The sequence below is a fragment of the Barbus barbus genome (assembly GCF_936440315.1).
Source record: "Barbus barbus genome assembly, chromosome: 18".
NCBI classification, from domain to species: Eukaryota; Metazoa; Chordata; class Actinopteri; order Cypriniformes; family Cyprinidae; genus Barbus; species Barbus barbus.
The window spans coordinates 14507041-14523714 of record NC_136746.1 but is presented as its reverse complement, the minus strand read 5'-3'; the positions used below and the strand labels follow the sequence as shown (position 1 = coordinate 14523714).

The window sequence follows — 16674 nt, the reverse complement described above, 5'->3', positions numbered from 1 at the left end:
CTACATGAATGCATTTGACTAAATAATTACAGAAAAGAGCAGAAAATTGATCACTAATGGCTTTTCATCTACAGAAAACCCGGATCCATGCATAGTTCCTTTACATCAGGCTAGTTTGTGTCTACACATTTGTACATAATTAGTATCATTTGATTCATGTTTAAAATCAGAATTTTACAAATTTTCCTTAAAAATCAGTGGATGTTTTTTTAAAAAAGTCTCAAAGAACACAAACATATTTTTACCAAGTTTGAAACCAGAATTCTACATATTTTTCTTAAAAATCATCACAGAAAATGCAAAGAAATTCTTAAAACGTTTTACACATCTGTGTATAATTTGTATAATCTGCTTCATTTTACCATGTATAAACCGAGAATTCTTCATATTTTCATTAAAAATCAGCGCAGAAAAACAGTGCCACACATTTCTACATAATTAGTATAATCTGCATCATTTAACACATTCACAATGTATAAAACCAGAATTCTACATATTTTCCTTAAAAATTAGCACAGAAAAAAAGTCTTTCCGTTGAGGCCTGATCATAAGGCATTGTAACTCAGAAGCAGAACATGAGGACCAGAAGTCTTGGTTATTTTTGTCCATGTTCTTTGAAATGCGGTGAGCACCCTGCTACATTAGCTGCCCTACAGAGATTTACCTTTCGAAGTCTTTAGCGTGTAAGGAGTCATGGGAAAAGCCCTCCGAAGTCCACAGAGGGCCCACTCCGCTTGCAGGCATCCAGCAGCAGCTCTTTCCCTGTAGTTGTGATGATTTCTTCCTGAGAATAGACAGATGTTGCCATTTTTAAGTGTATTGTGCATTCTAATTAGATTAGATTAGATGATTAGATTCAACTTTATTGTCACTGTGCAGAGTACAAGTACAGAGCCAATGAAATGCAGTTAGCATCTAACCAGAAGTGCAAATAACAAGGTTTATAAATAGATATAAAAATGTGTATATACATTGTTTTATGACATATAGTGCGAGTTATGAGGTAGATGTGGAGAGACTAGCTCAGTGCAAATGACTGTACATACAACTTAGGTTGCAAGGAAATTTAAACAGAAGGTGCATTATAAAGAGAGGTATGTAAGTAGCATATGTTTATATATGGCCAATGACCTTCACGGCATCCGGAGGTAGAAATGTGCAAGGGAATGTGCAAATATCAGAAATGTGCAAAATAGCAGGAAATAAAAGAACATTGTGGGTGAGGAGTGCAGACAGGTTGTTGAACAGTGCCATTTTTTTTTAAACCATTAGGTGGTCCATCTTGGGTGTAGTGTTCAGCGCCTGAGATTGGAGTTCAGTAGGCTGACAGCTGAGGGAAAGAAACTGTTCCTGAGTCTGTTGGTGCGGCAGCGAAGACTCCTATAACGTCTCCCAGATGGGAGAGGAGTGAACAGTTTGTGACTGGGGTGAGAGGAGTCTTTGATGATACTTTTCGCTCTCCTTAGGCAGCGTTTGTGGTAAATGTCTTTGATGGAGGGTAGCACGACACCAGTGGTGTATTGGGCAGTTTTCACCACCCGCTGGAGGGCTTTCTGGTCCGAAACAGTGCAGTTGCCGTACCACACTGTGATGCAGTTTGTGAGTATGCTTTCAACAGTGCAACGGTAAAAGTTCAGCAGGATGTGGGGGGACAGGTGAGCTTCCCTTAATTTCCTAAGGAAGTAAAGGCGCTGTCGTGCCTTTTTGATCAGGGTGGAGGTATTGAGGGTCCAGGAGAGATCCTCAGAGAGATGGACACCAAGAAACTTGAAGCTCGCCACGCGCTCCACTTCGGCCCCATCAATGTAGATGGGAGTGTGTGTGTGGTCCTTCTTAGTCCGCCGGTGGTCTACAATCAGCTCTTTGGTCTTCTGGGTGTTGAGTGCAAGGTTGTTGTTGGATGAGCACAAGATTTAAAGTCTGGTTTCTGATACAAAAATGGCTGAAAATCATCTTATGCTAAATAGGAGCATGCTACATGTCATTCGATCTATTTTACATATTCAAACATGAGTCAAATGTGGCCTGAAATAGTGAGGGCAGTCTTGTTTCCAGTGCTGCTGTGTAAATCTGACTTGCTTTTTTATTCATTCAGTGATTGTCATTGAATTCTGAATGTTTTTCTATCTGAGCTAAACCCGATGTAATTTTCATATATAAGTAGACAGATTCTCTACAGTGTTTTTTATTTGTTTTTACCATCTTGCAGAGGCGTGATGCGGGAACGCTTGTTGACAGTTGTACAACGTTGCCTGCATTTGCATGTAACTAATGTCAGAGATTTCACAGTTTGTGACTCCAACTTTGACAGCATTCCAGAAAGTGAAATATGTATCCATGGTTACACAGGCTATGCTGAAGGTTTGTGGAGATGCCAAGGCAAGCTCTCAGCTATTGAAATTTGCTTTAGTACAGATTACATTACAATGTTTGACTCGGAAATCAGCCCTGGCTCCTAATCCATTCCTAAAATGTTGTGATGTTGCAGCACTTTTAGAGATACAGAGACTTTAAGATGAACCAAACTTTAATCCTGCACATGCTGTCATGTATCTGGGCATCAGAGCTTCTCCACAGTAAAAACGTTGTGGAGCATGATGAAAACTTACAAGCACTAAATGGCAGCACAAGCAAATAATTGTTAATTTCCAAACAACTGAAGGCAGTTTATTGGCAAAGGCACATTCTGCCATCATTTATTTACTTTACAATACATGTCCAAAACATAAGTTTTTCATGGCAAATGATAGGACGGTTGTTTCATTCGATTGCAACTCTTTGCTTTAATAACAACCAACTGCAAATAGATTGAGTGAGCGACTGGACTAATGTTTCCTACTGAACTGCGAACCTTAAAAGTATAGGCTATCGCTACACCATCCAAAAATGTAAATTCTCTCATAATTGAATCACCCTCATGTCGATAGCCTATGCTTTCTTTGAGGGGACCACTCTATATTACATGTAGGCTACAATGTGAATATTAAATGTGCGCATTTTCAAGTGTTTGTGTGGAAGCTGAATAGCAGCGCGTTTATACTGCATGACAGTTAAAGCCTGGTTTATAGGCCTATTCGCGTGAATACTTGGGCTGATTTAATTTTATTTTTAATACTATTTTGTTTATTTTTTCATTATATTTATTGTGATTAATATTGTTCACAGTATAATGACATTCAATCGCTGCACGCAATCACGTACAATATAACTCGATTAAGATGATCAAACTTATTTTTAGTTATCGTCTATGGGCTGGAAATATTTCTTTATTTAAATCATAAAGTCAGCGCATGAAAAATGTGAGTATTATATTTAATACAACAAGTTTGTCTTAAACCTTTAATTTAATCCTTCTATAAAGCCATAAATAATTAAAGCCATTATTCATAAATAATGTTTTAAGCTTTGGCTAATTCTAATGCTTTTTAATGGCATGTTATCGTTTTCTCGCTGTTCTGTAATGAAAGGTGATCAGACAGTGAAGAATTGCCTATACGGTCAGGGTTCTGTCACTGCGGCCTATTGTTATTCATTTTGTGACAGAGCCCTGACTCTCCCGTCATGTACTGTTTTCATGTGAGCGCGGCTTCAAGTGTACTGCTCGAGCCATGCGCTCTCTCGTCTACGTGCCTTGTTTTGTGTCGGAGCGTGGTGTTCGGATCCCAGCACTCATGTCTTGAGTTTCGGTTTCGTGTCGGGGTTTGGATACTCGCGCTCCATGTTCTGTCTCATTGTGTGAGCATGCGGCTCGAGTTCGCTCGGCTGCACGCGCTCTTGTCCACATGTGTTGTGTTTGGTGTTGCATAGTTTGTGTTTTTATAGGCTGCGTGCATTCATGTTATGTCTTGTGCTGTGTGGCACGCAGCTCGTGTATTTCATTGGCTGCGTGCTTTCATGTTGTTATGTCTTGTGTGAACACATGGCTTATGAGTGTTCTCATTAGCTGCACTATAATCACTATATTCACTATAAACCTATACACAAACTAACCTACTGACAGATTTTAACTATAAGTATACTATATATAAATATTTATCCTATACAAGCTAAAAAAATAGAAAAAATACAAACTATACGAATGCTTCACATAAATACTGTACATGTGCAAAGAGAAACATTTTGAGTCAAGCAGCTGGTTGGGGAGCAGTGCAGGATGATTTGTAATGCATGAGCATGTAAACATACATATTGCTGAGTCTTAAGTGTCCAGTGCACATAGAGGAGAGTGTGTTACTACAGGTGGTTTGTACAGACCCACTCACCTGCGTGTAGCATACTTCGAATTGCACAAAAAAAGTTCATACAGTTTTTTTCTTTGGTGTGGTAAGGTTTGGGGTGGGGGGTGGTCCATGTTTCAGGAGGTAGGGGTTTGCATGGGGTTTCAGAGGCGGACGGGGTGGTTTGAGTTCAGGGCTCTCACAGCCTGGGGGAAAAAGCTGTTGAGCAGTCTGGCGGAGCGGGCTCTGATGCTCCGGTACCGTCTTCCTGATGGTAGGAGCTGGAAGAGACTGTGGGAGGGATGGGTGGAGTCCTTCAGGATGCTGTTGGTTTTGCTGGAGCATCGTATAAGGAAAATGTTCAGGATGGAGGGGAGAGGGGCACCGATGATCTTTGCAGCTGTGTTCACTGTCCGCTGGAGGGTCTTGCAGTCAGCAGCACTGCAGTTCCCGTACCAGACAGTGATGCAGCTGGTCAGCACACTCTCAATCGTGCTCCTGTAGAATGTGGTGAGGATGGGTGGAGGGAGACTTGCTCTTTTCAGCCGGCGGAAAAAGTGACATGGTGTTGGTGGTCCAGGTGAGATCCTCTGTGATGTGCACCCCCAGGAATTTAGTGCTGCTGACTCTCTCCACAGTCAAGCTGTCGATGGTCAGTGGGGCTTTCTCCTGAAGTCCATCACAACCTCCTTTGTCTTCTCCACATTGAGGGACAGATTGTTAGTGCCACACCATTCAGCCAGCTGTGCCACTTCCTCTCTGTAGTGCGTTTCATCGTTGTTGCTGATGAGACCTACCACTGTTGTGTCATCAGCAAACTTGATGTGGTTGGAGCTGAACTTGGCAGTGCAGTCGTATGGTCAGCAGTGTGAAGAGCAGCGGGCTGAGTACACACCCTTGTGGGGCACCTGTGCTCAGTGTGGTAGTGCTCGAGGTGTTGTGGCCGACATGGACTGACTGACTGACTTCTCAAAGCACTTCATCATGATTGGAGTCAGTGCTATGGGACAGTAGTCATTTAGACAGGACACAGGTGATTTCTTTGGTACCGGTATGATTGTTGTGGATTTGAGACATGTGGGGACGACTGCCTGGCTCAGCGAGGTGTTAAAGATATCTGTAAGTACATCTGTCAGCTTTGCAGCACAGTCTCTCAGAACACGGCCAGGTATGTTGTCAGGACCTGCAGCCTTGCGTGGGTTAATCCTAGATAGGGTCCTCCTTACGTCGGCTGGAGACAGACAGAGCGCTCGGTCGTTGGGAGGTGTGGGCAGTTTTTGTGCAGGCATGTCATTCTGCATTTCAAACCATGAATAAAAGTGGTTGAGTGCATCGGGGAGGGATGTGTCATCATCACAGGCCTGTGGCGGGGGCTTGTAGTCAGTGATGGTCTGAATTGCTTGCCACAGGCTCCGTGTGTCTCTGCTGTCTGTGAAGTGATTGTTGATTTTTTGAGCATATGACTGTTTTGCAATTTTAATGCCACAGGACAGATTGGCTCTTGCTGTTTTGTGGGCTGCTTTATCTCCTGATCTGAATGCTTCATCTCTGGTATTTAGCAGCCCACGAACCGCTGCTGTCATCCATGGCTTCTGGTTTGCACGTGTGGTGATGGTGTTGGTGACTGTCACATCATCAGTGCACTTTTTGATGTAAGTCCTGTAGTGTTGAGGTAGCATCATTTGGCCAAATTGTGATGAGTTTTTGAACCGGTTTGGCAAGTTTGAGAAGCGGTTTGCTGTTTGTTGTTCACTGTTTTGTGGGCTGCTTTATCTCCTGATCTGAATGCTTCATCTCTGGTATTTAGCAGCCCACGAACCGCTGCTGTCATCCATGGCTTCTGGTTTGCACGTGTGGTGATGGTGTTGGTGACACATCATCAGTGCACTTTTTGATGTAAGCAGTCACAGTTTCAGTGTACTCATGCAGGTCTGTGTGGTTGTTGTAGGTGGCTGCCTCTTTAAACATGTTCCAGTCTGTGCACTGAAAGCAGTCCTGTAGTGTTGAGGTAGCATCATTTGGCCAAATTGTGATGAGTTTTTGAACCGGTTTGGCAAGTTTGAGAAGCGGTTTGCTGTTTGTTGTTCACTGATGGCGCTATACAGTTCACGAAGCGCATCCTTAGCGTTTGCACACGGAGGAATGTAAACCGCGACGATAACAATGGCCGTGAACTCCCGCGGCAGATAGAACGGTCGACACTTCACAAACATAAACTCGATGACCAGCGATGAACAGTGTTTTGATAATATCGCAGCGTTGTTACACCAGTCTTTGTTGATATACACACACAAGCCACCTCTGCGGGTCTTACCAGACAGTGATGAATCTCTATCCGCTCGGAAGCTGGTTAGCCTGTGCTGCTGAATGGCGGAGTCCGGGATGTTGTCGTTTAGCCATGTTTCGGTGAAAACAAACACACAACAATCCCTTGCCTCATGCTGTGTAGACCGACTGAGTTGAATTAAGTCCAGATTGTTTTCCAGAGTGCGAACGTTTGAGAGCATGAGTGTTGAAAGAGCCGGTCTTGTGGGGTTAGCCCTTAGCCTAGCTCGTATACCTCCGCGCTTACCGCGCTTCTGTCCTCTCTCACACCGCTTGCGACGCTGCCTTGTGCGGGTAGCGTCAGTAGGCGAAGCCGTGGTCTCAAGGTCCGGCTCCAGCAGACGACATTAAAAGACGTAAAAGCACTGTCTTTGGGACCCAGAGCAGCCGCTGCGTCTGACCGTGCCGCCATTTTGAGTAATCTTGTTACCTGATTATTGGTTAATTTGCCCCATCTGTGTTCATCTCGTTACCCTCCTTATTTGCTCCCTTTATAATCTCCTTGTGTTTGCAGTCCTGTGCCAGTTCGTCATCAATGCTACCCTGTCGTGTGCTGATCCTGCCTTGCCAAGCGTGCCAGCTGTCCTGTTTTTCCCCTACGGGGTAGTTTTGGTTAGTTTTGTTTTATTTTTGACTAATAAAAAGCCCATTCTCCTGCACCACTGAGTCCTCGCCTCATCCCTTTACCCAACCCTGACAGTTACACATACAGTATGGTTTGCACGCTTCTGTTTAAGTCACAAAATAAGCATCGGGATGTCGTGACAACATATTCCATGTTTCATAATACTCACTCAATTAATTGTTGTAAACGGAGATTAGTGTCTTTAGAAGATGTATCTGTGATGAATTCTACATAAATAATCCACAACAATACCGTGCTATGGACACCGCCATTGATAGAGGCTGCAGCGCAAGTTCTTTTAGGGGCTGAGATGGAAGAACAGCTGATCATAGCTGTACAGGGATAGCCATTATAAATAAATTTAGTAGCAGAGGGCAAACGATTTTTTTTTTAGTGCTGGAAATCCATTTATCCTTTGCTGAAACTTCCGCGTCTTCTTCTCGGAGAGCACGTGTCTAGGTTGCGTAGCAACGGCAAACGCCACTGGAGCGCAAGCATAGCACGCGAGCTACAGAGCGCTTTGAAAGAGGGAGAAAGAGAAGCGCCGAGCGTTTTCCACGCATTTGTAGGCGGGACATGTGAACGACCCCGCGCTACTATTTGACTCTTCCCTTTTCAAACGCAGAAGTGTGATAAAGGATTAAAAAAATTTGAAATCCGAGGAGGCCGGACATGTAAATGAGGGGGCCTAGGCTACGCCACTGCTTCTGACCTTGGCACAAGCCCTAGTTCTTCACCAAGTTCTTCACTAAAACGTTTGAGTTGATAAATCGACGTCGTCCAAAGGACTATGAAGTGCACTAAGAATTTTGACTAATGGGTTTAACAGCCCTGTATGGAGTACTTTATGTTATCATGTTTTTGTTGTGCTTTGACTTTTTTTGAAGCTTAATTCCTTAAGCCTCATCCGTCCAATTTCATTGAATGGAAAAGAGCAGTCTGGACATGCACTGCCTTGGAACAAGATGACGGTGAGTAAATGATAACAGAACTTTAAGCTTTTGTTCTGAAAAAGTACAGAAAATTACGTTATTTTCTATTTATTGTTAACGATTCATATCAACTATTTTAAGTGTATTTTGGTTGGTGTAAAGAAATGTTTTTATCTTTTGCATTCTTCAGGTAAAAATCCATTTACCCATGTGTCACACACTATTACTGCACTTTTACCTTGTGGAAGTCGATGAGGTCAGCAAGGGTAGCATGACGGTTTTGGTCCACACCCAGAAAGCTGTAAAAATCCCCAGAAGCATCGATAAGGAAATGCTTGAAACCGCTGGCTGTGCGATAGGACAGTGTGTAGCCCCATATCCTCTCACTGACCCTAACCAAGAAAGAGCCCTCAGCAGCATTCATAAGCAGTGTCTCTGAGTCCTCTCGGGAGATGATACCTTCAGCATAGACATCACAGTAAACTGTCAGTGGAGTAGCATTATAAACTTTTATTTAAAATGCTGTTAATTATGTGTACACTAATTCAAAACAATTTTTTGTTGATATTAAGCAAGGCAGCTCACAAACACTGGCATGTCTACCCTTGTGAAAAGGGTAAACAGGCCAGACATTTAATTGTATGTTATTTGGAATTAAATCAAAATGTATTATTTTAGTTTAAATTTATGCAGTTTCTTATTGTCTATTGAAATATGGTTACAGTTGAATGTACTGACAAACATTTATGGCTAGTTCTATTGAAACTTGTATGTCATGTTTTTAAATATGTTTTCATTTACACATTTGTAAGCTAAAGCTGTAATTTAGTATGCTTAAAATATATTTTCTGTGTGTAATACTGAATAACACACAACAGTTAAAATTCTAATCAAGTACACATCACATCACAATAAGTGTACTTCTTTGAAGCAACTTTTATTTGACATCATTACAAAATGCACTTTTTAAAAGTATACTTTAATTATAGTCATGAGTTCATGCTAATATTATCTGCAATTAAGCAAACATCTTTTTCCACAAGGGTAACAAATAAAGAGTAGTTGTGTAGGTATTTCAGCATTGTTTCCATTGTAATCTTGTTATCTCTGTAATGGAGTCGTCAGGTGCCAGATAGAAAGTGGTATAGCATGCTTTTTCCATGTATCTCTACCAGCAGTGTTGGTGTAAATCGACACCGTGGCTTGTGTATGTGTGTGTCAGTAAGGGTATGAATGAGTGTGCGTCTGTCCTCTTATCTAGATGCATCTATTCAGAATCACACAGACTGATGTTTGGCCCACATTCCGTTGGAATTTCCGACACTCACAAGCCTATTAATCTGCTCTCTTGTCATTTAACCAGGAGTCACACACTGTAACCCATTCTAACATGACAAAGCTGCAGGACTCATGCCAGTAATTAGCCTAGCAAAGCCTTTGAATTATTGAGCACTCCCCCTCAATTTCTCTCTACTGTCTGTCCATGCACAAGTAGACTCAGACACACACACCACCGCTCTCCATCTGTTGGTCGGCTAGTTTCTGGTTTCAAAACAAGGGCTGCATATTCCACACTACATTTCTCTCTCCTTGTGGATCTTGGTGGTAGTGTGTACAAGAGGCTAAAAGGGCAGGGATCTGTTATCTGCTTGAGAGGTGCTAGTATATGTCTGCTTTGCTAAAACTACTCATGTTTTCCACTTGCTTACGGGACGGTAGTCGTCAACCACATTCTGCAATTAATGCTGACATTGGCAAGCTATTCATGTTACACACAACTTAACAGGTGATCATGGATTTTAAAGCTTTGTATCGGATAACAGGAGACACCAGAGAGGTCATTAAGAAACCTTACCGTGGAACCACGGTGCGATAGCATTGCCATTCCGTTCGTATCCTGCTTGTTTTGGTTTCTGCTCTTCAGTGAACCAGAGAATAACCATTTCCCTGGAACTGGGCCGTGGTGTTTGCACCCATGCAGGGCTAGTAGGAAAAAAAGCACTAATTTACAGAATTACACAGTTCTTGATCTAATGCATAATTCTTTTGAAAGGACTAGCCTTTGGTTTGGTGGTCTTAGATGGTCTCTCAATCTGGTCAACAAGATGCATTTAAGGTTGGGATAGCAGCTGAACCAACTGAACATGGGCTTGGACAGTCTGAGAGATCAGCTAGACCAGCTTAAACCAGCTAAGACCCACAAACCAGCTTAGGGTGGTCTAAAGCATTTCTTCTTTTTATGCACACATATGTAAGGGTGACTGGTAAATGTAATCTTTAGCAAATTAAAACATATCCATTTTAATGCTCTACGATATAAATTTAATATGCCTAAATTAACTTGTAATTTTTCAAACAAATGATTGTTTTTTTATTACCTAATGTGAGTCGCTTTGGAATTAAAATGTCTGCTGAATACAAAATAAAATAGTACAGATTTTAATATTAGCCATTTATTGGTTATTAGTGATAACATGAGAATAATTATCCATATCAGCCAGAATTCTAATGTTTGTGTGTTCCAAATAAATAAATATTTGCTTAAAGCACTTGAATATAATATAATCTACTGTATATTCAGTATCACATACTGTTATTTCTCTACAGAATGGTTACCTGTCTATTAGTGGTTGTGTTGCTGTTGTACTATGTCTTCGGCTTTGTCTGCGTCGGTACAGAGGAGGTTCTGCACGCTGAAGGCTGGGCCTGGGACGAACTTCATTCCTAGAAACAGGACTAACAGATGGTTCAATGAAAGTACTGTGTCTCCGGTTGGCTTGTTTCTGGAAATGGCCACTCAGGCCAGCAACGTGGCCTTTCTCTATGGCCCGTAGTGACTGGCGCTTATACTCATCTCTTGCCCAGCGAGCCTTTCTTGTCATCGCCTCATCAGCTTCTTTGGAGCGACGTACTACAGAGGAAGAAGTAGAAAGAATAGATGGTCGGATGGAGAAAAAGTAAGAAAGGATGGATTGCATTCAACTTTGCTGGAAAATCCAGCTTATATAACTTATATAATATTTATAAAAGCTGTGGAAAGTGTGATTTGGAAGAGTGATTTGGTTTCTAGCTGGTCTAAGCTAGACTGTCTTTGTAGCAACAAACTAGCTAGTATACAGTTTTATACCAGGTAGAACATTAACTAGGTAAACTGATTGAACATTGACTAGATTAACTAGTTACCATGTTTAAAAATCAACTGGTAACACTTGACTTGAAGGGGTGTGCATAAGACTGACATGACACCTTCATAATCATGACATGACACGTCATGAATATGAAGGAGGTTTTATGCATGTTTATGACAGCTGTCATTAAGTGTCATTCGCTCAGTTATGTCATTTTTAATGCAAAGATGACATTATTTGACCTAACCCTAACCTACCCCTACCTCACCCTTACCCCTAACCCATAACAAAGACATTTCAAACAATGTAATCTTTGCATTAAAAATTACATAACTGAGCGAATGACACTTAATGACAGTTGTCATAAACATGCATAAAAAACCTTCATATTCATGACATGTCATGATTATGAAGGTGTCATGCCAGTCTTATGCACACCCCTTCAAGTAAAGTGTAACCAAACAACTTGACTAACTTATAACCATCTCTCTCTCTCCCTCTCTCTTTCTTTATATATATATGTATAAACATGGTAACTGGTATTTATCAGACTACCAGGTTTTTAGGATTAATTTTTTTTAACCTTTTTTTTTTTTTACATTCACACAACAGGCTAAATAGATTTTTTTAGATGTTAAGAAGAGACATGCATAATAAAGAGAAGAAGGGGTTTGACAGATGAAAACGTATATGAAGAAATAACATCTTCACTCACATTGTTCCTCCCACTCTTTGTCACGTTGTTCACTTCTTTTTTGTTCTTGCTCAAGGGACATATATAGCTCCTTCGCCCTTTTTTCCTCTGCACGTCTGATCTCCTCCTCTTCCCTCTGCCTCTCCTCTTCCTCTTGTTTCTGTGTGAGAGTAACACAATTTTTTTTTGTGACCGAGAGAGTGTTGACAAATCAAATGCACCTCACTCCTTACTTAGCCTCAGTATGTTGTTCTAACTCTTGCAGCCCTATTGAATTAGCACCAGTGGCTCATTAGCTGTGTTGAAATGGAAATCATTTGGTTGAATAATTAATCCTCTAGGACACTAACATGTGGCAGCATGGTTGTTTGAGATACTTAAGCCGTGTAATTATTGGCATAAGGTAATTACCAATGAGGTGTTATCTGAAAACAGACACTCCTTGTCTAGACCAGTATAAGTCCAAAAAGATGACTGAAGTTTAGGTCATGAAAGTTGCTGTGGAAAATATTGTTCATTCTTGTTCATTTAATATGGAGATCTTTGTCTTTGAGTTTGCCAACAGTTGCTCTTTATTGAAGTGTCTTCTCATATAACTGAAGAACGTCTAACTAGAACAACTTTTGAGAGGTTCACCCATTTTCTTTTCACTCTTCTGTTTCCGTTGTGCCTTGACAGCTTTTTTTCTTTAAAGATTCCTTAAGGAGTATTGTGAGGGAAACACTTCAAAGTTTAATGACTCAGCACTTTCCAGTAAGAGGGATAATATGTGGGCTGTGATAAATGAGCTCTTTAATATTTGACAAGTTTCTTTAGAAGGTCTCATTACCAGGCTGCAAATCATGGCTAACCATCAAGGCCTCTTTAGGAATCTGCAGTGTGAATATTGAAAAACGGTCATGCCGCCACATTTGTCTGCCCTGACTCCTCCTAAGTTCTAGCATTTTCTTTTTCTTCCTCTTACAAAAGATAATGCCATCAGTGCAAATTCTGAATAACTAATCTTGCAGCATTGGAGATGCCATAGGATCTTATCTCCTCTAAGATTAATTGACTCTGCCCTCACTTTCCTACAGCCAAACATTCTTATTCATTCTTATAAAGTTGACATGTTTTTGACTTGCCACAATACCATGCATCTAGATTTTGGGTCAATGATATCATTTTAAAAATGCATTAAAATACAAATTCACATATACAATAGCATATGTTTTTTTTTTCAAAGTAAAGTTTGATATCTTTTGGAAGGCATACATTTAAATTTTTTTTATTAAACAACTACTTCACAGCCTATTGATGTTTGAATATCTTTTTTATGTAATGCGGTCAGCAGGAAGTTAGAGATGACCCATGACATGTCAGGAAATTTGCCATTTATTATGACAAGGCAACTTAGTTCAGTTTGTAAAATGTCATGTGACTCCTCAAAAACGTATGATATTTAAGAATTAAGAATTCATGATATTTATAAAAAATACTTAAAAATATATTGTAAATCATTTTTAAAAGTTCAAGATGTGTTCGCACACATGTAGATGTACAGAAATGTTATTGTATAATGTATATATTTCTTACATTTGCATATAAGTTTCTTGAAAATACTATAAAAGGATTTTGAAACTAATATTAATTGACAAGTACATTTTTAAGTGCTTGAAATGTGTTTTAAAGCAGATTTTTAATAGATTACTCCTATTCATTTTTCTGTTCACTCTTATTTGTCATTTTAACATGACTTCTATTTTCACAACATCAACCAAAAGCAGTTTCAGCTTTGTGCAATACATTTTCGGTTTCATTTAGTCTCAAACTAGGAAGCAACTAAGACTAACATGACAAAACAAAAGTACATAGACTGTTTTGGGGAACTAAAAAAAGCACTCGGCCCTGGTTTTTGTCGTTGATGCAGCAAGTTGCCCTCCTGTTGGCTTCAGATTGAGTATTGATTGCCTGGTTGTTTTCCTCATTGTTCTCTGTCTTTCAAAGGGAGGTAGAGAGAATAGAAGTACAGAGGGCTCACCTCCACATACTGTAGCCGTTCCACACACTTACCTAAATAATTTACAGAGACTTTGGTGGAAACAACATCCACCAAATGAATGTTAGGCACTAAAGGTGGACATCATTGCAGGTCTCCTACCAGTAATTGATTACTTGGATTGTTTGGTGACTCCCACTGCTAAGTTAGTCCCCTAACTTTCTAGCAGATGGTTTGGATCCTTGTGGAATGCGTTTTTTATCTTGCTGAGGCCAATTAGTGCATTCTCATTTTGCAGCACATTTAGAATTTTGAGGGTTTTGTTGATCAATCACCTTTAGTTTCTCCCGTATCCGTTCCTCCTCCCGCTTGGCTGCCTTCCTGTCCTCGGCTTCTTCCTTCCACTTTCCTGCAACTAAGCGTGCTTTTTCCTTTGTGATGGCATCTCTGAACTTTTGCTTTATTTCTTCTTCTTTCTTTCGCCTTGGAAAATACCAGAAATAAGGTGGAAAATCTTTTAATAAACTAGGATTTGAAAATTCCTGAAACAACCTGATTTAACTTTCACGCCTGTGTATTGTTTTGCTTCCTTAGGCATATTTGGAAGAATGACATGATTTTTCTGTATAAACAAAATAAATCTTATATTTTTATGTGGCACCCTGACGCATGATGCTAAATCTCTACAGGAAAATATTTAATATTTTATGTTTTTATTTTGGAAATGAAACTAGTTTCTAATCTTGTCAGTTGATACAGATAAACATCGTGGATTTGGTGTTCAGCTCACAATCCTCACCACAGCTCCTGGGCTTCTAACTGAGCCTGTCGCCTGGCTCTCTCCTCCATCAGCTCTTTGACAATCATCTCGTATGGTTTGTCTCCAGGGGCGTCCCCCATTACCCAGACCCAAACCTCGCCATCTCTGCCCTGCAGCCACTGAACACTCTTTCTGTTTTCTGGAGACAGTGATGAAGGCAGATGTGAAAACCAGACTAGATTATATTTTTAAAGTGATATAGTTCACCCAAAAATTCAAATGGTGGTCATTCAATCATAAGATTTATGTTAATTTTTGAAACACAAATAAATATATTTTTATCAATGCAACCAAAAGTTAGACTCATCCATGTCTCCATACGGTATTTGACGAGCTCAATGTGTTGATCAATGTTTCTATCTAAAAGCCTAAATTAAATCTGTTTATCATATAAAGCCATCATGTCTCTTTAGATGACTTGGAATAAAGTACTTGAAACCTTTGCAATATGTTTTTGTAGTTTTTGATGTGTCAAAGTTTTGGTTGGGTGGATTTAAATGGATGTACAAAAATGATGAGAAAATAAAAATATTTTCATTTGTGTTCTGAATTTGAATGGAAGTCTTATCCATTTTGAAACAACACAAGGGTGAGTAATTGACAGGATTCTCATTTTTAGGTGAACTGATTCTTTAACCAAATAGTATTTAAACAGTAGTTTTGAGCTGATTGCTGCCTACAAAGACACCATCCTAACATCATGAAACTTAAGTTACAGATTTGAAATCCTTTACAACATACAAATAAAAAAGATTTGACACGTGTGTCAATAGAGTTTGCTGTTAGCATGTGCTGTTTGCATGTTGTTACACTAATACCCTAAAAAGGGTAAAAATACATTGCGCAGACAAATGTTAAAATAATATATTTCTGTGTATTTTAATGTTTTTTCTATTGGTGTCTTCCATCTTGAATTTATTTTATCACTGAGCTTTATTTTATTTGATCACTGAGGTTTCTTGAAGCATCTTGGAGACGTTGCCACAGTTCTTCTAAATTTAGTCTGTCTCATTTTGTTCTGTTTCTTCACGTCATTCCAGACAGACTGGATGATGATGAGATCAGATCTCTGTGTGGAGCACTGGCTGTTGTCAGACTCCTTGTGCAAACAAAAATCTCACTGGATTATTACAATTAATGGCAAAATGAATGTTTATAAATGTAAACTGATATTTTCTACTGACACACTACAGCAAAAGATAGAAATAACTGACTTATAACCATTTTTTAGCTGGTGAAAATACTAGTGTTCTAATAATTTTGGCCACCACTGTAAAAGTTTTCAATAGTACAATAGCGCACCATGATTGTTGTTTGCTCTTGGGATCTTATAGAGCGCTTGGACCCAGAAATGGCAGACTTTATCTGAATACATGAAGGCCTAGGAAAGTTAGCCTTGCCGGACTCACCATTTCTCTCCTCGAACAGGGGTCTTTCCCAGTTTTCCTCTTGGCTCTCATGCTCCGTCCAACGTCGCACCTGCTCCTGACGGATTTTGTAGAAAAGAATCTGCCTCTGCTCCTCATTTAGTTCATCCAGAAGCTCTGGATCGACAAACATGTCTCTCAAGATCTGTTGCATCATTCTGGACTGCCAGAATCTCCTCTCCAGGGGCACGCTGGGAGAACTGCCATATATATTTGGAGCAGAATTCTTTGAGTCAAACAAGGTGAAGAGTTAACTACCATTTCAGCATGTTTGCCTAGAACAACCTGCAACGTTTTACAGCTATAAGTCCTAAGTGAGTCTTCAACTACAAATGCCCCGAGACAGTAACATAGCTCCCAATTTATTTATATTGACTTTTATGTGTTGGTTTTAGAAATATTTCTTAGGAAGTTGTGGCAAAACATTTTGCAGGTTGTATCAGAATATAAGTCATAAACACACTGTTCAAAACATTAAAATTATCATAAATTAATTAATTGATACTTTGTTACTCAAAGATGCCTTAA

General features: G+C 40.0%; 1 protein-coding gene across 1 annotated transcript; it reads right to left on the bottom strand.

The window, feature by feature from the left end:
• Positions 1 to 691: 691 nt before the first annotated feature.
• Positions 692 to 16303, bottom strand: sh2d4ba (SH2 domain containing 4Ba; the record flags this gene model as incomplete). The annotated part of the gene is made up of 8 exons (XM_079440721.1): positions 692 to 784; positions 8338 to 8558; positions 9955 to 10082; positions 10716 to 11010; positions 11943 to 12081; positions 14235 to 14382; positions 14699 to 14858; positions 16129 to 16303. 8 exons carry the CDS (start codon positions 16301 to 16303, stop codon positions 692 to 694), a joined length of 1359 nt encoding a protein of 452 aa, XP_079296847.1.
• Positions 16304 to 16674: the final 371 nt, after the last annotated feature.